Raw genomic sequence first — 27,490 nt, forward strand, 5'->3', positions numbered from 1 at the left:
GTCGAATTTCTTTAAATATCCGAATCACTTTTCAAATTGTTGTCACCAAATATTATCGCTCTGTATTATATTTTGAAGAAACTAAATAATGAAGAATCTGCAAGAATGTATCCATGTTTCTCGTACTGTGAAAAAACAACGATAGAATCTTCAAATTTTTAATAACTAGTCCTCCACCCGAACATGGTCGCCTGGATGCCCGAATTTGTAATCTAGAATTTGTTTTGTAAAACTTTAACGAAATTTTGATTAAAACTAAACAATTTCAAAGCGAGCAGTGGCAACACTGCAAAGAATAAAACATTTTTATCTCCAGCGCACGAGATTGTCTGTCGGAAATTCTAAAGGTAATGCTGTTTTTAAATATTTTTAGCACAATACGGCGTTAACCCAAATGCTCTCGAAACGTGTATGTATCTGTAAATGAAAAGAAACGCCCGTTTGGGCACAATATAAAATCTTAAAGCCTTTTAGAATTTATTTATTTATTTATATCTATCTTCCTACGGCTAGATAACTTGTACTATTAATTTCACAAAGAAATTTTCAATTTCCTTCAATTTTTTCCTAAATGTGAATATATCTCAGTATATATCAAACGTTATGGAAATTCATACATATTACGCTTTTGGCAAAGCGTTATGGGAATGTATATACTATATATATATTCAAAATAAGAAACCTTAATACTTCTAATAGTTGTCTTCGTCTCGACATTTCTTTAGGAAAATGGTAGACAACTCAAATCGAATCTGCATACGGCACTTCCTTGGCAAAGCAATACGGTGTTAATGCAAACGTTTTAGTATTATGAACAGACAACTAAATTGCTTTCAATTCGATTCAGAATTAAATAAGTTACAGTAGAAAGAGCATATCTCTACAGAAACCACAGAAATATAATATAAATTAAAGAAATAGAAGCAAACGATAGGGAAAAGAAATCCCATAAAGGGACAAAAGCAGGGATAAATTTTTTCACGGTTGTATAACTTGATTTTGCCAGTTTCGTACATTTCGCTTCTACAGTTGCCCTTCCAGTTTCAGTCGGTGCATGCCCGCGGCGATGAGTGCCTTGGAAGTAACCTGCGAATTTATATGGTTGGTGATAAAGACGATAGGAATTGTTTTGCATGCTATTTTCAGAGCTATCATACCTGAACCTCCAAAATGCGTTCGAGACAAAGTTATCTTAGTTACAGGTGCTGCTGGTGGACTAGGAAGGTTAATTGCTCAGAAATTTGCATTACTTGGGGCGCGAGTCGTTCTTGTAGATATGAATGAAGTAAGCAATTGTGTCACATTCCTTAATTAAACTTTTATAGAAAAGCATGTATAACTCACAAACTTATTTAAAAGTATCAGAAATGGTAAAAGAACTTAAAAGTGTTAATTAGTTAAAAATAAATAAATTAAAATAAAACTCTTTTTTCTGGTGGTCATATAGTAACGGATTTTACATGTTATTATTTATATCATTTTTAATAGAAATGAGCGTGACAAAATTTGATTAACAATATTTCAAACTAGACATACCTTATATTATAATAGCGAGAAATTTATAGAAGTAGGAAATTTAGCTATGCTTATACTAGATGCAACTCTGCTTTTTTTTTCTTTTCGTGTTATAATTAGTGTTACTCAAATGTTTGAATGTGCGTCCACTTTTTGAAACTTTTTCTTTTACGCCTAGCTACAGGATTTCTGTTTAGTAACAAAACAGAGTTTCATTTTATATATGGGTTAAATGATCAAGCTAAATTAGTTCTTAGATTCTTTCGTAGATTTCATGTTATGAAATTTCCTTCAGTTTGTAATTTGTGATCTTGATATGCTCAGGCCATCGAAATCGTTGACATAATCTTAAACAAAATCAGTCGATTTAATCTTCAAATCTGCCCTTCCTTCCTTTAAAAAAAAAAAATGCTAATAATTAGTCAAATGACATTAGTCGACTAAAAGGTAGTTAGATCAAAACTTTATCTGCATATTTATCGAATACCCATATAGTCTTAGTACCTAAATTTTATTAGTATTTTTAGTAGAATATGACTATTAATATCAGTTTTGGTCTATAATTTGAATTTCAGTTTCAAGATAATTTTAAAGAAATGCTGGAATTTCCTCAAAACTACCACAAAGATTCCAGATTAATTTTGGTCGTCTGTTGAGATCGTGATCATAGTGATAATCATTACCGATGTTTGTCTAATTTCTACGAAATTATGTTTGTAATCTTGACTACTGATATTCAAATTAAATTATAATTAGAAGCAGCAAGAATCACTAAGGAATAGCTAAGTTTACTGTTTTTATTTTACAGCTATCAAAATGAGCTGATGCTAGAATAACAATCACAAGAGATTCGACATTCAAAAACCAAACTAATTATGAATCACTATTCATTGCCATTCAGCGTAAAAGAAAATATGACTAACTGCTTGTTGCCGTTCAGCTTAAAAGAAATAACAATATTAACAAAACGTTGAAAGTTAATTTTATGAAATAAATAAACACTTGCAAAAGCATAAAATACTTGAAATAAAAATAATTTTTAGTGAACATGCAGTAACTGGGCTACTGCATGTTCACTTTGAGTTGACTGCGACGAAGTTTTACAATAGTTTAAATACTGTGTATCTTTTTCACCGTTCAGAAACAAGAACTACAAATTAGAAATAGCAGAGGATCTTGCAAGTTATTCTAGAATTTCATGATTAAGGTGGATATATTACACATAGATTTTGCGCACACAATCTGTTTAGAAATATATAATTGAAAACTAAAATACCTCAGAGTGAAATTTTACTTTCGCGATTAATACTGACAGTATGAGGTGTCGCACAAATATTCACGGAGTCATGCTCAGTTAAATCAGCTGGATTTTGGTATGTGCAATGCATTTTAAGAAAAACGTGAAAAGTATCCTAAATTAGAGAAACAAGATCTGAATTTCAAAATTTTATTCCTGAATTTTAAATACGCATGTTAATTTCTGTATGTAATTAAAATATTGTAAATACAGTTTTCAAAATCTCGGTTTTAAAATGAGTATTTTACTCTTTTAATCAAGCACTTAAAACAACTGACTACCTTGCCGTTGAATGCTATTTATGAAACGCTAATTATTTTGCATGGAATTACTAGATATAGTTAGTTAATAGCATTTAATTGGAATTAATAAATACAAGAGTGTGAAGTTTATAAATTTTACATAAAAATTCTCTACTTGGAATTCAGAAGTTACTAATTTTTAAGAACTTTTATCTTAATTTTTCTTAGTTTCCAAATTACCTTTAAGTTTCTTTTGATACAAGGATCCATCTATTTAGTTCAATTTGATAGTGTTATTTAGCTGGAGAATACCAAAGCCTCGGTCCTTTTATGCTTTTAGTAAAAATGTAGAGCTCCTTTTTATCTTAAATTTAGTATTTTTGTAATTCAATTTAAAAGCGTTTGAAAATATATTTATATGGAATTTATGATCCGATTAAACTAAGTGCAAGGTTTTCAATCGTATCAGTTACAAATTAAAGCTATTTTTAGATCTATTAATTTACTTTTACGACATTTCGTGGCAGATTGCAACTTTTAGGTTATTGTAAATACATAAACGAGATATAGTTTTATTTCATATTGGCTCTTTCTTATATAGTAAATCGAAGTTACTGTTTTCATGTGAAGGAGAAGGCACTTTTAAAAATTTTTAGCGTCTTAAAAATCACTAAACGCTATTTCCTAGAATTTCATAAGTAAACATGTGCATTACCATTGAGCAATGATCCTGTTTTTATTTCTGTTTCAATTTAATTTTATATAAAAATGGGAAAATTTTATTTGAGGGATTTCGTATTTATGTGCTCAGTTTAAGTCCTCGTTGTTAATAAAACCCTCAAGCATTTTGCCATGAACTACCTCCTTACCTAAAACCGTATACTAGAGTTGAGGATTTTAGCAAAAGTGTCTTTAGTATACATAAGTGTTTAGTACTCATTAAGAAAGTCTAAACAACCGTGATCGTCAAATGAATACTGAAAGCCATTTTAAAGAATTTATGCCAATGAACGTCGTTCACAAAATAAACGTGTTGAAGTATATACTTGTATATGCATACACAATTTTCAGTTTAACTTTTTAAATTATAAGCTTAGTGTAGTTGAAAAAAGTAAGCGAGCCCTACTTATTTCATCCACTGGTGGCATAGCGGTAATATTGCTGAACACTGGTCGTTCGACTCGAGTTTAAATTCTGGTAAATGGGTTAGCTGCATGGATATCATCCCAATTTCATTTAGAAAGGCTTCCAAAAATATGTCCTTAGGCAGATAGCTCAGAATTCTTTGCCGTAATCCATATGATCTAATTTAATCCAGTCCAGGGTACTTTTATCGTAAGGGTCTCTTATATCTCTTAAATATATATTAAATTATTTATTTAATAGCCATTAGCCTTGCGTTACTATAAGGGCCATAAGTGGTGGTCATTTCATTATGAAAGCACCTAATAGATGGCCAGCGTTGCCTCCTGTGAAGGGACAAACAGTTGCAACCATGCCTTTTCCGGGATTCGATCCCGGTACCATCGCTACGGCAGTCACCACTACACCAGCTGGGCGGCTAGACACTAAATTATTATACCTCACAGAAATATTCAAAAATCTTAATTGTATCAACCATTGTGACAATTCAAAGTTAGCAACATTCGTTATGAAATGAAAACTGTTTAACGTGAATTAATGAAAAAAAAAGGGAATAAAAGTATTTGAATAGCCAACTTTAATTAACTGAGCTCATATTTCGATAAATCTGACGTCTCGTCGACATCTAGTATTGTAGAAATTGCTATTTGATTTCTCTTAACAATCAGCCGACATTCATTGCTAGTATATATATATATATATGCTCATTTATTATAATATGTCAATAACTGACATATTATCTTCCTGAATATCTTCATGAATTCCATTAAAATATCTTTTATTCAGTGCTTTACAACCTTAATTTATTATTCTGTGTGCAAAATATAGTTGACTAAAGTCACTTTTGGATTTCGTTTCAATCCGTTCTTTTACAACGTTTTAGTAATCCAAAATAACCTAAATTTACTAAAAATTACCTATTCAGAGAATGGTTTTTTAATTTAATTTTGTAAAAAAACAAACTGGAATTATGATCTTTTACAAAACTCCCTCTTTAGATTATTAATAATGAGTTAAGCCGTGCAGTGAAAATGGCTAAACCTTATGTCCTCCACCTCTTACTTATATCCTAAAATTAAGCATATTTTGGCATGTTGTATAATTTGATAGGCCGCTCGGAAACAAACAGTAATAAGCAGGCCATTGAGCGAGTAGCAGTCCAGTTTTGAAGCAGAATCGGGTCCAGAAACTGCAGCAACGATTCTGAGTAACAGAGTGATGTCCGAGTCTCAACGGTCTGGTTCGGTTTATTTTGATTATGGGAAAGCACTCGAGGGCTATCTGCCTAAAGGAAGGGATGCCTCCGTAGAGGACTTTCTAAGGGAAACTGACTCGTATATACGTTGCAAATGGGGAAACCACGAAAACGCTCATGCAGCCAGCCCGTTCGCCAGGATTGGAACGGCAGGTCGATTTACCAATGTTCAGCGATATTTATCACTCGATCGTTGGTGGGCTGTGTGAGTTTACGAGTAGACAGCACGATGGGGAAAATTCTCACATAAAACATTAATTTCTTCAGTATTCTATCTAGTTTTAGAAAATAAAACCCTATTCACTGAACTGGTTATCTTTTCCATAAAACTAAACAAATTAAGTGATGCAATTTAAAATTTTATATTTTAGAAGAAACTACATATACAAGATATATTAATTTAAAATCTAAGTCTAATACTGAAAGGCTCTGGTCGAATAATGGCCATCCATGCACGTTACCTTTTCTAGGGCCTCAATGGCATTACATAAATTATTGAACCTGGAAATAGGATGCTGAGGGAAGATGGAAATTTTCCTAGGCTTATCTTCTCAAGTTGGTTCGTGTTTTTATGTTTTAGTATATTTTAACAGAAAATTTGTCCACCACTTCTCAATTAAAAATGTATCTAAAGTGATAGCAAGCTATTCTTGGTCAAACTGTTCATTATTTAGGCATATTTGTCTTTAGTAAGATTTCTCACGCTGCTCCGAAAAGGAAAATGCAACGTTAAGAAATATTTACAATTAAGGATAATCAGTGATTAAAACAGCAGAATATCTGTAAATGCATGAATTCCATCAAATGATTTTCCTGAATGACAGTTTTCAGTTTTCCGCCTGCGTAAAGAAATCGAGCCAGTTTTTCTAAGTTCCCTTCAGGAAAGCACAACGTAAGAAGATAGTCCTCGATTTGCTTTAATCAAAACTATTCAATCTTGATAACTGCGTTATCGTAATCTCAGTTCTCAGTGCTAGAATAGGCTTGTTTCATCAGGACTTGTGTGGTCTTATTTACGTGTGAGGTAAATATAATTCAGTATTTCTCATGCCATTGCGAAGACACCCATGTGTTCCAAATAATTTTCAAATATTTTTTCTGTAATGAATCGGCTCAATCAAATCAGCAACTAATGACCGAGCGAATGACATCACTTTATAAAGACTTATTCACTATGGAGAATAACACATCACTTTAAAGACTTATTCACCAGACTTATCACCATGGAGTTGATTACAAAGGTCAAGGTTAACCTTCTATTAATATCGTTAGAAATTGGCTATACTTCTGTTGTGCTGTCTTTTATTTTTACTTTAGTAAGAAGAACATTGCGAATAAAGTTGGCGGATCTCATTTTCCGCTTGAAACGGAACATTTATTTTAACGTGACTGAGATGGTATTAACAGCTGTTAATTTTGGATTTAAATTCCCTAACTGCAAAAGAAAAACCGCGCAATTATATTTTTAACCTTCCCTTTTTTGCACTTCTCTATAATTTACCAAACGAAACGTAAGATTTTGGACATTAATTTTCAAAATGACAAACAGGAAAGAAACGCCAAGCTTTCAACTGAATAATTTTACAGCTTACGTAAACAGTAACTTTAATTTCCTGCTGGGAAAGAACAGTGAATTAATTGTACTTCACAGCATAAGAAACTGTGTGTAAGAATCGTATGATAATGAGTTGGATTTAGCATGTCTTTTTCCTTCCTTAAGTGCTTCCTTAAGTGCGTGTTTTAGTTTTAAACATAACTTCGCGATTTCTGTCACTTAACACATTTGTTACGAACAAAGTTCGGTAAATTTTCGTAATTAAATTGGCGTAAAGTTCCCGTAATTGAATTAATGTTGAAATGCTCAAAAATGATATATATTTGATTGCCATCAATCCGTGTAGTGAATCTAGAAAATTTACCGAATGGGTTTCAGCATAAACTAGTGTTGGAAACATTATCTTTCCACAAATGATTCGTTTAAGACACAAGAGTTCTGACAATTGGTTGTAAAATTCGATTCCTCGAGAAAGGAAAGCGTAATTTTTCGTTTATGTTACCTAAGTATATCTTATTGAAAAAGATCTTAACGAAAACATTTCTTTATTCAGACAGCTATCCCTACTTTTCGTATACTCAACTATCATATAGTATTTCGCACAGGCCGAGCAATCGTCATGCTACCTAGGTCATAGAAAACTAGTACTTTCTCCTCTATTTTACTCCAAACAGGTGAAAAAGTCTAGCGAAGTGTTTTTCTCGTATGTAAATACGAACAGTTTTTCGTAAGTTCTCTATAAAGGCACTGTTTTCTAGGCAAATAGTCTTGGAATGCTTTATCATAATTATTTGGCCTTTTCAATAAGTATTTCAGTTGATGTATAGAATATTGGATCGCTTGAATCAAAAACGAGTAAGTCTTAATATCGGTACATTTCTGAACAGAAAAAAATCTAAGGAATTTAGTGCATTATATTTTTACTGCTCAGTTAAATTTATAGTGATACTTGAGTATACTGCTTTATTGAAAAGGAATCTGTACGAAATATTATGGCCCTCAATCAGACTTAAATAACTGGAGTCAATCAGCGGCCGAGCGTTAAAGTCACTGAACACTGATAATTCGGTCCAGAATTCGAATCAAGGTAAACGGACTGGCTAGATAGCTTTCTTTGTGATTTTCCCCGTGTATATATTGGCCAAACTACGAGCCAGTTTCCTATAAGAAAACTCTCCACAAAGGCATTCCTCCCCTTAGGGAGATAACCCTCGAGTGCTTTGCCATAAAACAAACCAAGCTACCTATCTTTTTGGGGTCCGTGACACTTAGCCGACACCACGGACAGTTAGCCGACACGGACAATTAGCCGACAAGGACAATTAGCCGACAGGACATTTAGACGACAAGGACACTTAGCCGACAGGACATTTGGCCGGCACAGAGAGTTAGCCGTCAGGACATTTAGTTACGGGACACTTGTCAAGACATTTATTTACTCAACAGAATACTAAGCCGACAGTGACGTTTAACTGGCACGTACCCAATAATTAAACTTACTATCAATTACAAAATTTCTCGACTTCTCCATAAGTTCAATATTTAAGTTATTTTTTCACCTATCAGTAAAATTCATTTTTCGATTCTTATAGATCTCATATGTGCTTTTAATTATTGTGTTAATTTAGCATTGTTTGATATGTATCGTGCTGTTTGGTATATATTGGCCAAACTGAAAAAGCGCTGAAATTTCTCGTCAGGGAATATGAATTAAATTTCGAAAGGAAAAAAAGAATTTTTTTAGCTAAGTACGGCGGTCACTTAAATACATTTAGGTTCTTCAAAAATTATTCGTAATGCTTCTTTATTAAATCAACTGGGTTCTTTTGAACACTTTCACATCATTAATAATTTTTCTTGTTTACTTAACGATATTAATTTTCCAATTTCGCTCTTCTAAACGCTTTCAAATTTCTAATACCTTTACATTTCATTACTATTTTACTCAATACATCATGTTACATTCTTTTCTGTACAAAATTGTTCCGCTCCTTCCACAAATAAAATTTCCTTTCCCTGTCATGAAAAATCTAAATATGCAATAAAAATTGTTATTCTTGAATTATACTTTTCATGGAAACATATGGTCGTGAAGGGTTAGTTTCGAAATATATATTTTGTTATTAGAAACAATTAAAAAAAGTGCATCAAGAGAAGCAAAGGTATAAACTATTGACGTTTATAATGGGCTGTACTAAAAATTCTGTAAAATTTTATTGACCACGCCTCTCTCATAAAATAAAATACTTAGATTAATGTTTATGGCACTAAACTGATGCATTATGTTTAATTTAGAAGTAAAATATTCTTTAAGGTTTTATTTCATTCATAACTGAATTCTATTCTCAAAAACTACATTTTTCACTCTTCCTATATCGAAAACGTTGCTGATATAAAATTCCAGACATTGGAAAATCTCCGAAGAGAAATCGGAGGAATCTGCAGAAGGAGGAGCACCAAGCAGGGCGGAGCAAAGCGAGACATCCTGAAAAGTCACCGTAATGTGGTGTCATCTATCAAAACTAGATTTAACTAGATCAGTCATGTAATTAGATAATATTATGTACTCTGTTTTGAGAGTCGCGATGTGTAATTTTGAATATAATATGTTATATTGTGTTATGTTTTTCTCATAAAATTTAATTTTCTCAATATACGTTAAGAATGTATAAATTTTCATTTCACATTTCATTAACTCATTTTTTTCTTTTTCATTCCTTCTCTTTCTCGTTTCTGTTGTAGCTACATGGTAATAGGGAAATTTTTGGTGTACATTTTCCTGAATGCATTTATAAATTTCTAGCCTAAAAAGGCAATTTTATTGGAAGAGATTGGTTATATATTAAGAAAAACGGTCTTTCTATTTCTGTTAGGCCCTGCAGCGGCCGAGCGGTAAAGTCACTGAACACTGGCAGTTCAATCCGAATTTCGAATCCCGCGAACGGACAGGCTGCATGGGTGTTTTCCCCATGTGTAACATGTATACGAGCCAGTTTTCCTTAGAAAGTCCTCCACGAAGGTATCCCTCCCATTAGGCAAATAGCCCTCTGGCTTTGCCGTAATTACATAAACCAAACCTACTTCTGGCCGCAGGACACGAGGTACGAGGCCGCAGGACACGGTTGCCGGAGTACTATCCCATATTAATAAATATGCGATGCCTAACCTGTAATTGTAGTAACTTGTAATAAATATGCGATGCCTAACCTGTTATTGTATAAGGTGTAAATAGCATTTTAGAAAAAAAAAAAAAAAAAAAAAAAAAAAAGTTCCAATGTGGGGAGGAGTAGGGCGAATCATTCTACTTCCTGAAAGAGAAAAGAAATTTCATTAGTGGGAGGAGCGAAACGACTTTATACGGGAATGAATGTAATGTGATGTGTTGAGCAAAGTAGTAATGAAATGTGAAAGTATTAGAAATTTAAAACCATTGGGAAGCCATTGGAAGACTCATTGTCGGCTTAATGTCATGTCGGCTAAGTGTCCGTGTCGGCTAACTGTGCTTGTCGGCTAAATGTCCATGTCGTCTAACTGGTGTCGGTTAAGTGTCCCGTCGGCTAAGTGTCCGCGACCGATCTTTTTGTTGTTACATATGGCTTTATTCGAAAGATCAATCCAAATATTTAAAACAGCTAAAGTATCACACAAGAATGATAAATAATAAAGAACAAACATTTGTGAAGTAAGAATCGGAATAAATGAACATTGGAAACAAAAGTAAAAAGTTAAAACTTTAAACAACAAGGAAAGAAACATAAGAGATTTAGTCTTTAGGAGTTCATGAAAACTTTGACATTCCAGTATAGTTTACCTATTTCACCACTTTTTTGAGACTCTTTATCTAGTGTTGGTCATATAAGAAGATGCTCTGCATTCATGATGCCCGAATTGAAAATGTGGCATATACTTGATGGAAGTATGCCAATTTTATTAAGATGATGTGTCATGCAATCGTGACTTGTTTGCAGTCTGAAGTTTGCCTCAGCCTCTTTATGGGGTTTTTGACAAAACTTTTACCATGTGTCTTGAATGTTAGCCCAGGGTTTGCTTGTTGATTTTGCTGCTTGTTCAAATTTAAGAGTATCCATTAATTTCTCAAAAATTTGCTTTTTAAGTGGTTTGCTGTCTTGTGGCGCAAATGTTCCTCTCTTGGCTAGTGAGTATCCCCTTTCTTTACCGTCGATGCTTACATGTGAAGGGATCCATCGAAAAACGATTGTTTTGTTGTGTTTATAAAGAAGTTCAAGGTTTGTCTTATTTCTGAGATAATCAGGGTATCTGTGCCATGATTTATAACTACAGCTTGGATGGCTGCTTTGGAATCGGCTATAATAACTGCTTTAGAGAAACAATCGATCTTTATCTTGAGGTTTCCCACAGCTAGTGAGATTGCAGGGATTTCTGCATCAAAATTCGACACGAAGTGCCCCACAGGAGTACATTGGGAGAACAGTATACCCCAGCCCTAATTTATAATTGGTATCAGTATTTTAATTTATTCCTCGAAACTCTGTTGTATTTTAAATTGCTCATTAACATTGAACTAATGTTATTCCCTAACTATAAGGCCGAGGTCTTCTATATTTCCTTCCCCCCCCTTCCCTGCTCTTCTCAAACACTTGACAAACTTTGCTGTAATATGTCTGTGGTTGAATGGGCTGGCTGCCTGAAGGTTTCATAACTTATCCGGATATAACATGCATAACAAGCCAGTTCTCCACGTAGTCGTTTATGTATGCATTCCTACTCTCACGAATTTAAGTTTGGAATGTTGTGCCATAAGAAAGCAGGCCTCTGACATCGATGCCGTATTAGATGTCTCTCAATTAATACAAGTGTTCAAATTAATGCACTTTTAATATATTTCGTTAAATTTAAGGAAAACCTAAATAGTAAGTACGTATCTCTTGATCATAGAATTTGCAGTAACGCTCAGTAATAACAGTAGTGTTTCGTTATTTGTTAATTAAAATTTAATAAATTTTTCTGCGATTCTAATAGATTCTCATAAAAAAGCATATGTTTTTATATTGTGGAAATTATCAAATTACTGTGGATTATTGTTTTCTTGATTAGATAATATCTGAGAATTTTTCTCCATTGCGCTACAACATTTTCCTTAAAATTGTCTGCTTCTAGAATTTTTTTCTCTTCCTGTCAGCAACTTTTTTCACATCTTTATTTAGAATGGTTAGAATTATTTTCTTTTTTATAAATTCCCCCGGTAAACACTTTCTGAGTTCAGGGAAAAATTACTTCTGTGTTAACTTTATGTTCATCTGCAATCTAACCAAACTTTTATTATTGGAAAATTACATGAAATATATATAATTGAGTTTTTAACTTAATTATTAGATTGCTCGTTTTTAGTGATCTAATAATTAGCAACACTCATTTTAGCTGGCTTTTGAAAGCATCAAGTCAAGAAGTGAAACATAGTTCTGAATGAAAAGGGGGAACGGAGTTATTAACTTTGGCAAACAAATATATTGAACTTTGATTTAATTTCGAAGCAAACTTCGTGTGTTATATTAAATTTCTTAGTAAGTGCAAAGCAGGGTTTTCTTATATTTGCAAAATTCATAATTCAATAGTTAATTTGTCCATATTTGTGAAACAGTTTTCCGGTGTCGATTTGGAACATAAAGTAAATCGTTTGAGTTTCTGCCTTTCATATCAGTCGTTTGGGCCATTCTCTAAACATATGAACCTTTTCTTCCAAATCGTACCTTTAAAAAAATCGTCACACATACATATTTGCGATGACAATGCAATACACCGCAAAAATTTCAAAATTCGACAGATCTTTAAGTTGAATTTTTCTCATGTCCTTCGATTAGTCAGATTAATCCTTGCAGGATTTTTTACAAATAAAAAGAAATTTTCCGAGAGACAGTTTACTAGAATTTCTAGTTTAAATTACCGAATTTCGGTTTTTTTTTTTCAATTATTGCTCGATTTTTAAGTTATCCGGCGTTTCTAACAATGATGGATTTTTTGTTCCAAAATTTAATATAATTCTAAGTAGTCCAAGTTTTTAAATTATTGTGAGACCTGATTTTAAATCAAACTGGAATTTAAATTAAACTAATGTTAATTTATATCATCAGATATCGTGGATTGACTTTAAAAAAAAAGATGGAAACACGCGTATTTTATCGTAACGCTGATTAGAACAAAGTTCCTGTGCACATGGCCCACGGGCGGCGAGCGGTAAATTCGCTGAACACTGGTAGTTCGGTTCGAGGTTCGAATCCCGCGAACGGGCGGGCTGCATGGGCGTTTCCGTGGTTTTCCGCATGCGTAAGGTGTATACGAGCCAGTCTTCCATAGAAATTCCTCCACGAAAGCATCCCTTCCCTTAGGATTCGTTAATTAAACTAAATCAAACCTGTGTCCAGAGGCCATGATTTTCATTTCTTTTCCGCATCTTAAACGCTGAAGTTATAACAAACATTCTAAGTTGGTGTTATCAGTTTAAGTGCACAAAAATAATCAACTATCAAGAGTCTTGGTAATACACGAACTAAAAATCACGGTGGCCCCAATATACGAACTGTATCAGAATTGTATACGAATTTTAAGCACCAAATGCAAAACAATTTCTGCATTTGTACTTTAATGTTATTCGTAAAAATAAGAATTTGAAATATAAGAAAATTATAGCTGTAAAACAACAGAAATAAGAAAGATAAGAAAATTATAGTTACAAAACAAAAGAAATAAGCCGGGAGTATTCAGCCGCCTGCGCTAAAAAGAAAAACTTGGCATTTAGTCATTAATATTACATAGCATTCTCTTTTGCACATGTATGACCGCTCTAAATCAAAAAATCATAGATTTGATTTACTTTTGAATGGAACTGCCGCTAGTTTTTCTATATTCTGTTTGCACTTAACGCTAAATTAATCACGTGTTTGACAGATGTCAACCGCGCGCTTATACAATACGTAAAAAGTAACATGTCAAAACGCCAGAAGACTGAGACAACAAAAGATGGGAATGTTTTCATTGGAGATGACGAATGTTGAATCAAAAAAGTATGTTATATTCAGAAGATCAATCAAAAGCATTAACATTTTATGAAATAAATAAAAGAATCATTATTTAAAAATGATTTTCTAGTACTTAAACGTATTATTACAACATCTTTAATAGAAATCGCCAAATTACCAGAATGTGGCAAAATCTGGCAACCATGCGCATAAACATTCTTCAGGCAACCATACTCGTTACAATCTCAGGACCCGTGACAATTTTTTGTTTAGCAACTTCGTCATTTTCTTAAGCTTTCTTTATTTTTTGTTCGAAGTTTCAACGGTATTTATAGACAGTGATTTTTTTTTTTTCCCTCAATTTTAAGGACTTAATTGTAAAATATTCCGTCTCGGAATTTGCAAGCAATGGAAGAAATTTCAGTATAATTTCTGGAGGTGTACAGTAATTCTTTATACCGCAAAATCGCTAAAGGGAAGAATAACGAAATGCGTCTGATAGCGTATAAATAATGCTGAAACTAGGCGCGATGCCGGTTTTGTGCAGATCTGATTTTTTAAGCGAAAACGGAACGTTATGCACACGTGAAGACCACAGCATAAAATTACAGAATGATTTTGCAAAAAGATTTTTATTTTTTGTATCAATTCTTATTTAATAATTAAATTTTGGGTTTTGAATTTCTAAAAGTGTTTTTAATACATATGTTAATAATGTTTATCGGTATTTATCTTAAATCGGCAGTTTGGAACCTTTTTAAAAATAATACTGAATCGAAATGCGGAAATCACCAACTTTCATCTGATTATAGTAACTTCCCCCTTCCCATATGCGGGCCCACCAGAGGCCGAACAGTAACGTCGCTGAACACTTGTAGTTCGGTCCGAGGTTCGAATCCCTCGAACGGACAGGCTGCATGGGTGTTTTCGTGGTATTCCCCATGTGTAACGTGTATACGAGCCAGTTTCCCTTAAAAAGTCCTCCACGAAGGCATCCCTCCCTTAAAGGCAGATGCCCTCGAGTGCTTTGCCGTAATCTAATAAACCAAACCAAAGCCTCCCATATGCAAAAAATCGCCAAACTGCGCCAAGGTAACTACGTTAATACGTAAGTACCGATTTTCGTTATTCCAGATGCATTTTAATAGGTGGATGACACCTGCGACTCACGCGCCTAATTGCGGAAAACAAATGTACACATCTAAAGCAGGGTTTAAAATGGCTGAAAAGAACGGGCGTTTTCGTGTTTTTCCGCATGTGTGACGTGTATACTAGCTAGTTTCCCTTGGAAAGTTATCCACGAAGTCTTCCTTCCCTTAAGGCAGAGCTCTCGAATACTTTTACATAATAAAATAAACCAAACCATCCAGCCGTTATATACATCCCCAGGTTTTACAGCTATGTACTTGGCAGCAGCACAAACACTGCGTTGATCAATCACTGATTATGATTTTTACCAAGCAGCTTTCTTCCTTGTGTTAAATAATTGGAATTTAGGCTCTAAAAATAACGGCTTATTAGGAATTCTGATCTTGATTAATTACTGCATTTACAAAATTCGGTCTTTCAGATTGCTCTCAATAATCCATGGCATCGTTCTGACATATATATTTGTAATATTCGTAGTACTAGTCAATACTTAAATTAATACCAGAAAATGCAGCAGCTTTAGAATTTCACTATCGGCTCAGCAAAATTTGCTTTGAAACATCCAACATGCGTCTGCTCTCGATGACTCAGAATTATTGATCTCACAATTCTGAGTTTATTCTTTTTTCCCTTGTTGATATTTTTAATGCACATTTGTACTATTAGACGTAGAATCGCAGTCCATTTGTAATTATGATTTTTTTTCATATTCATAATGATTTCTTGTACCTACACTAATCTCAAAATGCAGAAAACTCGGTTTTCGACTTTTGAATCTCAAAGTAACGTCTTTCCAAATTTAAATATTAAGTTACCGTAAATAAATAATTTAATTAAATAATTACAGTACTTGGAAGTTTCAGAATTAATTTTTTTCCCGTATGTATTAAAATCCAAACAGAAAATTAAAAGTAATGCTTTTTTACAGTATTTTAAATTCTTTAAAATTTAGTTTTCTAAGATGGGCAAATACATTTGTAATCCATCATACTATATAGGAGTTATTGCAGATCCTTTTCCATTTATAAAACTTGCCAAAAATTTGTCTGTGACCCAAATGAACAGTTCTAGCGAGAAAAAGTTTCGTTGTTAACCGATTTCGACTGTTGCAAAATTATTCTAAACATAAATATAGCTTTAGTTTAGTCCAAACGCGAAATTTGCCCAGAACTATTAATTTAGTTTTGGCATTTTGCGTTGTTTCACATTTCAAATGTTATCGCCCTATATTATATTTAAAGAAATTAAATAATGAAGAATCTGCATAAATGTATGCATGTTTCTCTCATTGCAATAAAACAACGGTACCTAGAGCCATCCAATTTTGACTAACGTAATCCTCCTGCGAATAGGCGCATATGGAAGCCCAAATTGGAATTTTATTATCGATTTCATATTTTGTAAAACTTTAACAAATATTTGATTAACAAACTCAAGGATTTCAAAGCGAGCAACGGCAACACTGTACCGGAAAAAAAAAAAAAAAAAAAAAAATTATCTCGAGACTGTGCATCGGAAATGCTAATGCTCATTTTAAAATTATTTCGCGATATTGTTGAATTGAATTTGACGGTTTGAATGCGAAGATCATTATATTTAATAAATAAAGGTAACACACAAAATGTTAAAAGAACGCCCCTTTGACGTAATTTTAAATCTGAAACCTTATTTATTTCAAAAACCAAAGGGCGAAATCGGAAAGACATAAAAAATTTTTGACAATGTTTTTGCTCCAGTTTCCTCTATATACTGCGATTATCGAGTATTTTACCCGATGTATTCAAGCTCTTCCAAATAACTGCTTCAAATGATAAATGATTCTGCCCCGCTAGGTCTTACTAAGGGTCAGGATTAAAGCTAAGGGACAATGCTTTGAAAATAAGAGCAATGCTATGTATAAGAGAAGAGCAATGCATTTTGAGGTGGAAAATAAGAAATATTAATTTATATACCCTTCTAAAAAAATTGCTTGCGGTATTATCTCCTATAAAAAGATCCATGATTATTCTGAATTCAATTTCTCCTCGAGAATTTTGATTTAAAATCCGCCATTATTAGCAGCCCCTGTATTATTAATATATCTCCAAGGCTGCTTTAACGGGTAATTTTTTTTACAATCTGCACATAATCAAAACCGTGCAACTAAGTTCTTTATGTATTTTTTAATCAGGTTAGGAAGGCAGACTCCTGATTATGTCAGCATAGTTTATTATGGCCAAACGCAGTAGTGCTATCTGCCTAATAAGGGAAGGGATACCTTCACGGAGGACTTTTTAAAGAAAACTGGCTCGTATATACGTTACACATATGTCCAATATAGCACATTTATCTTAATTCCCCTGCTTAGGGTCAACTGGCCTTTTCGTATGTCTTCGAACTTTTAAATTGGTTTCTTAATACTAAGCACATATTTTGGAATTTCCAAACTCAAAATTATTACAATCTACACATAAATTCCTAATTAGATGGTAGCTACTCTCTCTATGTACACGCTCGTATCTCATCGTACTCATATCTCACACGTACTCTTATCATGATACATATTCGTGTCCTCTTATCATGGCAATAAAGAAGTCACATTAACGTTAAAGCTCCCCGCCAATATTAAGATGCACGAGGAAACCTGACTTAACATTTTTCCTTAGACAGAAGAGCATTCAAGAAGAATATCGGAAGTTTTACGACGATGGTGTGGTGTATTTAATTATGGCAAAGCACACTAGGGCTATCTGCCTAAAGGGAGGGATGCCTTCGTGGAGGACTTTCTAAGAGAAATTGGCTCGTATACACGTTGCACATGGGGAAAACCACGAAAACACCCATGCAGCCAGCCCGTTCGCGGGATTCGAACCTCGGACCGAACTACCAGTGTTCAGCGACATTACCGCTCGGCCGCCTGGTGGGCCAGTTTTACGACGGTTTGTCATTAATATGAATGACGTTGTATAAGAGGCATGCCTGCTGTTGCTCCTGGAACCTTAGATTACAGGAAGCTAGTAGGACTACCTTGAAGTTTTGAAAGATTGTAATTTCGTATGCATTAAAGATTGATGTAAATTTGTTTTCTGTGGTAGAGTTATAAAATTATGTGTGTTAATTTTATAACTATTCCAGACTAGCAGTTGAACCAGTAAAGACTTCCAGAGTAGCAGTTGATTTTTTAATAAATATACAATATTTATATGATTTTACTATAGGATCTTGTGCATACTTCCTATATACAACGCGCATGAATGGCCTATCAACCAGGCAGGAAAATGAGACTTTTTACGATAATACATTTGTATTTTAATTTTGCAGAGTTTCTGAAAAATTGATGATACGTGTTAAATTTTTAACTTGAAAGATTTCTCTTTCGAAACTTTTACTTGCAAAATTTTAACTAAAATGATTTCCATAAAATCTGCAATTTCCTCTTCTAATATTTTTACTGTTTACTTCTGGAATATAGTTGTAATACTTAATTTTTAATGTATTAGCGCTTTATGCAGAAATAAAACATTACATTTAGGGCAAACGCATAGTATTGAAACATTTTAACAGGTTTAGCAAACCCATTAGATTATAAGACATGATTTATGATCAGATGAGATCCTAAAGTTCAATTTTTGGTACTTACGTATTTTCGCAACCACCTTGGCGCGGCATGGTGAATTTTACAAAAGAAAAAGAACTATTACTTTTATTGTAAAAAATCATATCTTAATGCACACATATTACTACATTTATATCTACATTTCAACTATATATTTATTCCAAAACTCTATCAGTACACCTAGTTACAAACGAATTTTGGTGTGAAAATTTCGTAGCGATCGCTTTGAGAAAACTCGAAGCATTGTTCCTTTAGCGATTTTGCGACAAAATAATGTATTCCTGCAGAAATTTCACCTCTTTATAGGAAAATCCTACGTAGGCAAATTTTTTAAATCGAATTTAAGACAAATAATCATAATTTTTTTATAAAAGTTGGAATAAAAAAAAAAAAAAAAAAGCATACGAAAATGGCGAAGTTGGAAACTGAATTTTTGTCATGCGCATGGCTGCCTGAATAATTGTTATGTGCATGGTTACCACAGCTTGATGTATTGTGAAATTTTTGACAATTTCTACTAAGGTTGTTGCGACAACAGCGTAAGTACCCAATTTTTGTTTATTAGAGATTTGTTTATCCTGAAGTTCCATTATCTAAATTTATTCAGATTTTGTTAATCCAAAAGTTGAATTTTTGTTGGAAATTTTCTGAATCAAATAAAAACAAACGCTGAACAAATCACGAAAATGAACATTTTGTAAAGCTCTGGTTTGCAAATTAAAAACTAAACTATGAGCTAAATATTAAATCACCTGTATATAACTCAAGTTCTAGATGATAAACAAATTTCACCAGAATTCAAAAGAAAAAGATGTGATTTTAACATATCGAAAGCATAAAATCAACATTTCAACCCAAACTGACAACTTTAAAAGCGTACGGATGGATACCTTGAGTGGTTTACAAGAGGGTGAATGATTAACACCGCTAAACATTGCTATTGTTGATCCCAGTTTCAGTTCACGACGACTGAAGCGACTACATGTAAAAAGCAACTGCAATGTAATGAATATTTTAGTAGCAAATATTATTATACTCAGGTGGTAACTTATGTGGTAAAGCAATAACCTTGCCGTAATTTCGCGACTAAGATTGAGTGTTTAGATTTCCAAACTATCGATATTTATTTTAAGACGGCAAGTATTTTCAACAAAACAGAAGAAAACATACTTTAGTAATTTAAAATGCTTATTTTAATTATTAAGTAAGGATTATATGGTGCATTAAAAAATAAAACACTTTTTGCGAAATCCTGTTTTGGAGTTACTTTTTTCCATGGACCTTGGCGCAGTGTTAATTATGCGATTGTTCCTTTCGGCAAAAAATTTTGAATTCCTGTAGTTACCGCAGTTTCTTTGCTGCAAAAATTATACAAGCGAATGCTTGAAAATTGAGTTTAAGGCTAAAACATTCGATAAAAAAAAACTTTAAACTCTGAATACAACAAAAAGAAACGCGCAAAAATGGCAACGTTGCTTGACTAAAGAATTGTTGAGCAGTTGCCCGAAGAATCATTATGCACATTCTGAAATTTCGGTGACTTCTAAGATGGTTGCGATAATACGCAAGTAGCCTAAATTTAACTATAAACGATCCTTAAATTTATTTTATAAATATATCTTTAGTTATAGTTTTACGGGATGAATGCTTAACCCTGTATAGTAAATTTATAACGTTCAGAGCATCTTTTTGACGTTGTTATTTTCTTAAATCCGTCCACTACAGATGATTACGCAGTCTTGCTGTATGAAGGATAGAGTATTATTTCGATTATCTCGGTAATCTTTTAAGCAGAAGTGTGAATTGAAGTGTGAACTAGAGAATTTAAGCAGAAGTGTGAACTAGAGGTTTTGGAAGCCTGAATAGAAATCTATTAAATTCCAATCCTGTGTCATGTTGCGTATAAACTTCAAAATGAAATCAAGTGTATTAAGTTGTGGGATCCATTTACTCTGTCAGATTCTCTTTAATGATTTCAGCAATCGCATAGTAGTATATGCAGCTAATTATTTCATAAAGATTCCGAAATAACGTAACAAAGATCTTGTAACATGCTTTAATTTCTAAATACAAACAAGGTAGTATTTAATTAAATTGAATAACTTGAATAACTGTAAAAATGTATTATTAAAATGCATCATATATTGTTAGAAATTTAAATATTAAAATTTATTAATTTCAAAAATTGTTTCTATTACAGGTCCGCAATAATGAAGCAATGCAGAATATAAGACAGATGCAATGCAAGGCCTATGCCTATACATGTGACATCAGTAATGAAAATCAAGTGGAAGAATTAGCATCGAAAGTTCGGCGAGAAGTAGGCGATGTGGATATTCTGATTAACAATGCGGGAATTCTGCCAGGAAAGCCTTTACTTGAACTATCCAACAACCAGATAATGAAAACACTTCATGTCAACACGTTATCACATTTCTGGGTAAGTGAAACTGAGTTACATATAATATTCCGGCACTTCTTTGTTATCCCGCTCCCCGAGATTGAATCGCCAACCAGCCGAGATATCTCGCCAAGATCTGTCTGCCTGTTCTTATACCTCACCACGTAATCGTATATTAGCACCATGTTACATTTCTGCTCTCGCCGCTTATTCTTATATTATTTATTTTTGATGAGATTTTCGAATTTGCATTGTTCATTAAAAAATATATTCCCTGCCTTTTTTTTGTGTGTGAATATGACGTAAACAATCTTTAATTCACCAAGTAATGAGGTGAATGTCATATTTTTTCAAGAAAAAAACTTTTACCTAACGAAACGAGTCCGCTAAAATGGCCATAACATGAAACTTTGTTTACGACGAAACCATTTGGAGATGCAATGTTAAAAATTGTAAAAAGAATGGCCACCGTGGTCGGAAATTGGTTTGGCGGTTCCAGAATATCATTCGTCACTGCTATTAGATTTATGTATTCTTAGCTGGAGGAGTTGACGTCCATGAAAGAGTGTAACAAACAGCTTAATATGTGTGACTGGAACAATTACATGCGATAAAATAATAAGGCTTCTTAAAAGTATTCTTAGGAAACAATACGTGAGTATTTTTATTATATATTGTGTTTATTTTTATATTCGCGCTTGGCGAAATTATAGCCGAGATCCTCAGATTTCCTAGGACGTGTAATCCTCAAATCTAAAATCGCCAAGTATATTTGGGGGTTGCTATAACATAGAAGTACCAATTTTCTTAATATAGGACTTTCTCAAGAAAATGGATTACTCCATATTATCTGGGAAGTGTCAAAAAAAAACAAATTTCATATTTAAAACTAATTTCATATCAGATTGGCCATAGCAACAAATAACTGCTGTAAAATGCCTTCATTAAAAAGTAATCACTGCAACTAGACTTTTCTCAATCCACATCATCACTGAAGGATTTTCATTGCACAAAGTAAAAGCTCTTTCATTTATTATTATTAAAGGCTCTCTTGAGGAGTATAGATATGATGTGTTTAAAGTCGTTCAATTATCAAGGTTTAAAACCAAAGTACTTATGCCCCTTTTTCAGGCTCAGGTCTAACCATGCGAAAATTTTTAAAAAATTTGACGTAATCTATATGATGCTTTTTCGTGTTAAAATAGAGAAATATGTCTCCAAAAGTCAAGTCCCTCAATGCCACAATTGCCACAATTGCCAAAAGTGGCACCACTCATCGGAAAATTGTTATGTCGCATCTAGATGAGTAAAATGTGCTGGTTTCTACCGTGCTGGCGATTGTGACATTCAGGGACGTATTGAGACGCCCAAGTGTGCCAACTGCCTAGGCCCTCATACAGCCTCGTATAGGTGGTACCCGAAATTTTCTACCTATAAGAAGAAATCAAATGTTAACTTCCACAAAAATTCAAATGTTAGACCCGGACTTAGTTTTGCACAGGCACCCATTCAGCCTATTCCAACAGATAATAGGCCAACAATTAATATGCCTGCCACGACCAATAATGAGAATTCGTCCGCGGTCACCACTGCTGCTGCACCTGTTCGTGTTAATTCCACCCCTAGACCTCATGTTTCTAACATTAATAATCAGTTATCTGAAATGTCATCTTTATTTACTGTTATGAATGAATTCCAAAATGAATTAGGCACTAATATTTCTGTTATAATTCAAATATTTAAAAAACATGGCCCAGAGAAAAAATGCTGGTACTTATATGGAGAAAATTTATATTCTGTATTTAGTCCTCGAAGAGGTGAACGGGTTAGGTAAACGCAGCTAATCATGTATAGTATTCTTAAAATTGTGACATGGAACGCAAATGGTCTGTTGCCAAAATTACAGGAATTTCAAATTTTTATAGATCAGTACAGTCCTGATGTCTTATTCCTACAGGAATACAAGCTTAGTCCTACTTATACCATCAATATTGCTAACTATGCTCAATACAGATGGGACAGCAGAAGAACTAGTCAATGTCCTGGAGGGAGACTTATTATCCTAATTAAGCGATTCATCGCTCATTACCACAATACATTGCCACAGCTTTTAGCCCCAGAGGCCTTAGCTATCACAATGACTCCACTCACCTCACCACCAATGACTCTTATCTCCTATGTATCATGTAGCCACAGATCACGAAGGATTATTTTGCAAGATTTTTAAGCCTTATCCCGTCTTAACAATAGAATCATCTTCGGAGGAGATTTTAACGCACATCACAGCGAGTGGAACTGCAGAAACGATACTTTCCTAGGACGTGTAATCCTCAGATTTGTGCAGGCGGCCGGTTTTACCATCGCAGCTCCACAAACCGCCAACACGTTACGATCATGCTTCAGCATCAGTACTGGACTTCTTCATGTTAAGAGGCATCGAGACATGTTGAAATTCTGAGTGAACTTTACTCAGTTCTCATTGAGCTTGATGTCGCTGTTCGTAACACACCACTCAGTAAGGCCTTTATTACTAATTGGTTTCGTTACACCAAAGCCTTAAATAACACCGCACTATTTATACCAACCCCACAGACGAGTGATGAGTTAGATGACTTAATTAGAACTTTCACTGCAGATATGAAAACTGCCTTGCAGCAAAACAATACTTGTGCCTTCAGCCGTCCCAAAAAGTGCAATAAAATACTGACAAGCCTAATCAAAAGAAGAAATGCTGCTAGGAGACAGTGGCAGCGATCCCGCTACCCACCCGACAAAGCTCTGCTGAATCGGCAAGTCAGGTTCCTGACACAACAATACGCTGACAAAGACTGGGCTAACCACCTATCATCGCTGTCTGGGGAAGATAACTCCGTTTGAAAGACTACCTCAAAACTTAAGATGCCACACCCCATTCCGCCCTTAACTGGCCCTGACAGAATCGCTTACACATAGATTGAGAAAGCTGAGTAGCTGGCCGAACTTCAGGTCTTAGCTGGCACGCTCCACCTCGACCTAAAAGCAGAATTAGAAAGATCAATCTATCGACTTCTACATTACAAAGAGGACCTTCACACTAAAAAAGATTTACATCTATCATATGCCAGCATAGAAAGCTTCCAAGATTCCCCTAACTTACACCCAGGAGATCTACCCATCCTTTCCTGGTGCAAATCGCCACCCTCAGGACAACAAAGAGAGATTTTTTCTGACGGTTCAAAAATTTCAGGACGAGTAGGGGCAGCGTTCACGGTCTTTTCGAACAATGAAGAAATTTATCAAGCACAATTCCGTCTAAGCGATCATGCTTCAGTCTTCCAAGCCGAGTCCCTAGCACTCAAAGAAGCAGCACTATGGTTAGGTACACAACCAGCAGCTCACACTTCATTCTTCACAGATAGCATGAGCGTTCTGAATGCGCTGAATTCCTTTCCTCCAAAACATCCACACACGGCAGCACTTAGAGAGATCTTCTTGACGTTAGGCTCTTCCATACCTTTAAAGATCAACTGGATAAAAGGACATACCGGGCAGAAAGGCAACGAACGAGCGGATGAACTAGCTAAGACTGCAGCTCTTAAACCAGAAATTGACAAGGAAGTTCCGCTTTCCGCAGAAGTTGCAAAAAGGCTCCTCAAGACAGCATTTCAAGAGACATGGGCATCACGATGGCAGGAAGAAGAGACAGGAAGATTTACTTACAACATCTTCCCAATACCTTCTCTCAAGAGGCTGAAATTCAACCGACTCTTCCTCCAAGCCTGTACCAACCACGGGAAATTCCCAGCGTATTACAGACGTTTCCTCAGACGGGACGTCAACTGTTCTTGCGGTTTTCGCGGAGAAGACGCGGACGCACTTCATTACCTGCTCTCCTGCCCTCTGACAGAGCACCTTCGACAGCAGTTCTTTCCTTCCGACTACATCACATATCCTGTGAATAGACTGTTCACGGACTATTACTGCAACAAGGGCATCTTAGAGATAATGAAGCAAGTGAATGAAAATAATTATATCCAAGAAACTACAGATTAAAGTAAAATGTAGAAAGGCGGCCTAACCGTCAGATTGCTAGCAATGAATAGGATAACTTCCTAACCCTGTAGTGCCATTAACTCAGTTTGGCGGAACAGGTTAAGTAAAGTGACCATATACTCAGTTCTGCACTAACAACATTTCACACCCACCCACAGAAAATTTGGTCATGCAAACACTCTCCAACTTCCCAGCAGAACCCTACACAAACACTCCTCCAGTCCAGCTTGAGGAGGTCTATGACTACATCGAAAAACTGAAGACCAGAAAGAGCCCTGGCCAAGTATCTAACAAGATGCTCAAAACGATGGGTCTGCATATGTTGCTCAAACTTGCCAAAATCTTAAACTACATGCTAAAGCTCGGTCACTTCGCATAAGTCTGGAAGGTTGCAGTCATCTCACCTCTTTTGAAGCAAGGTAAGCCTCCAGACGACTTTGTATCATACAGGCCCATCAGCCTCTTGCCATCGCTCAGTAAAGTCGCTGAGCATATGATACTAGAAAGCTTACTCAAGCATGTGGAAGAAATTAATATCCTGATCAATGAGCAGCACGGTTTCCGAAGGAAACACTCTACTGTTCAGCAATTGTACCGTGTAACGGAGTTAATTTCCAAGAACATGCAAGAAAAATCTATCACCGCTGCTCTGTTTCTCGGTGTGGTCAAGGCGTTCGATCGCGTATAGCTTGGGGGTTTACTCCACAAACTCATTAACCTGGAAATACCAGGCTACATCACCAACATCTTACGTTCTTACCTTATGGGTCGACAATTTGTCGTTTGTGTCAACAACACATTATCCACCCCCAGACCTACCCAGGCTGAGGTCTCCCAGGGATCCCTTCTCGGGCCCCTTTTATTCAATCTTTACACGAATGACATCCCACAGACACCTTACACAACACTCGCACTCTATGAAGATGACACTGCAATTCTTTTACAAAGTGCATCTTTTAGATCAGTCATTACAACACAAGACCACATTCATGCACTGGAATCCTGGCTAATGGCCTGGAAGATACAAATTAATGTACAAAAATCGGATGCCATCCTGTTCACCAGAAGAAAAAAGGGCATCAACATGGATGTTCAGCTCCAAATGTTTGGAGAATCAATCCCCTGTACTAAGCATACCAACTACCTTGGCGTTGTTTTAGATGATCAATTCACATAGACCCCACACATTACACATATTATCTCTAAGTTTCGAGTACGTAAAAGTACCCCCTTAATTGCTCGGAACTCGGCGTTATCTCTAGAATGCAAGTTTCTCATCTATAAGACCATTTTGCGTCCCGTGCTTACTTATGCCTACATATTAAAAAGATTCAAAGGTTACAAAATGTTGTTCTTCGTGAAGTGGCTAAAGGCCGCTGGTTCATAAGAAACACGGCCATACACAGTGAGCTCAAACTCTCTGAAATTCAAGTATATTTTGCCTAACTGGCAAAAAAATTTTATAACATTAGCGATGTGCATAATCCCACCATCCCTATTCTTTACTATGACCCTGTCAGCAATGTGAATAAGAAACGGCCTCGTGCGGTGCTCAGGCACCTCCCTTAAATTTTGTAAATAGCGTGGGTATATATTTAACTTGTGCCAAAAAAAAAATTTAAAAAAAATTCATTACTCTTATTTTTTGTATTGTGCATTATTCACCAGAAGATTACATATATTTAGCAGTACTTTTGTGTCTAGTGTATATTATCTATTGTAGTCGTGTGTCTATGTTTATAATGCATGTTAATTATGAGGCACTGATTTTGGTGATAAAAGGCATTTCTTTTGCGCACTTACCTTGCACATTTCTTCACTTCCAAAGCGTCTCGACCGGCTTAACTATTGGATTCGTTCGGCTACAAAGACTGTTTCAGATTTTTCTTCACATCTTTACTGAACTCTGATGTGATTTTTATTGTCGCTCACTCCCAAGTACTTTTGTGGAACGTGTTTAAAAAAAACTTCAAACTTTCATGAGTTAGGAAATCGGCTACAATGTTATTCACGGGGTAGCACTCTGCGCGGGAATCTGCATTGCAAGACGAAGCCTTGCCTGAACAGACGCTTGGTCATCTAAGGCCCGCATATGACCGAGTAATAAGAAAATTGAATGTTTGTAATTCGATTCAGAGTTAAATTCTGAAAAATTAATTGCTTGGATGGATATCTTCGTGGTTTTTCGCAAGTGTAATCTGAATACGAGCTGAGCTATTTATCTTTAAGAACAAACTCTACTAGGGCATCCCTACCCTTAGACCGATAACCCTCATATCATTTGCCAAAATACAATCCAATCAGTCCTTGG

General features: G+C 34.8%; 1 protein-coding gene across 1 annotated transcript in view; it reads left to right on the plus strand.

Annotated features, from left to right (window-relative positions):
* Positions 1-1,023: 1,023 nt before the first annotated feature.
* LOC118186297 (short-chain dehydrogenase/reductase family 16C member 6-like) overlaps positions 1,024-27,490 on the plus strand; it is a 67,556-nt gene continuing 41,089 nt past the window's right edge. Inside the window, exons 1-2 of the mRNA XM_035356383.2 lie at positions 1,024-1,285; positions 20,947-21,186. Of these exons, the coding sequence (XP_035212274.2) occupies positions 1,055-1,285; positions 20,947-21,186 (471 nt within the window). The 5' untranslated portion in view covers positions 1,024-1,054. The remainder of the gene's footprint in view (positions 1,286-20,946; positions 21,187-27,490) is intronic.

The sequence above is a fragment of the Stegodyphus dumicola genome, chromosome 2 (genome assembly GCF_044657685.1).
Source record: "Stegodyphus dumicola isolate Sdum_Otavi_A_Nest chromosome 2, ASM4465768v1".
NCBI classification, from domain to species: domain Eukaryota; kingdom Metazoa; phylum Arthropoda; class Arachnida; order Araneae; family Eresidae; genus Stegodyphus; species Stegodyphus dumicola.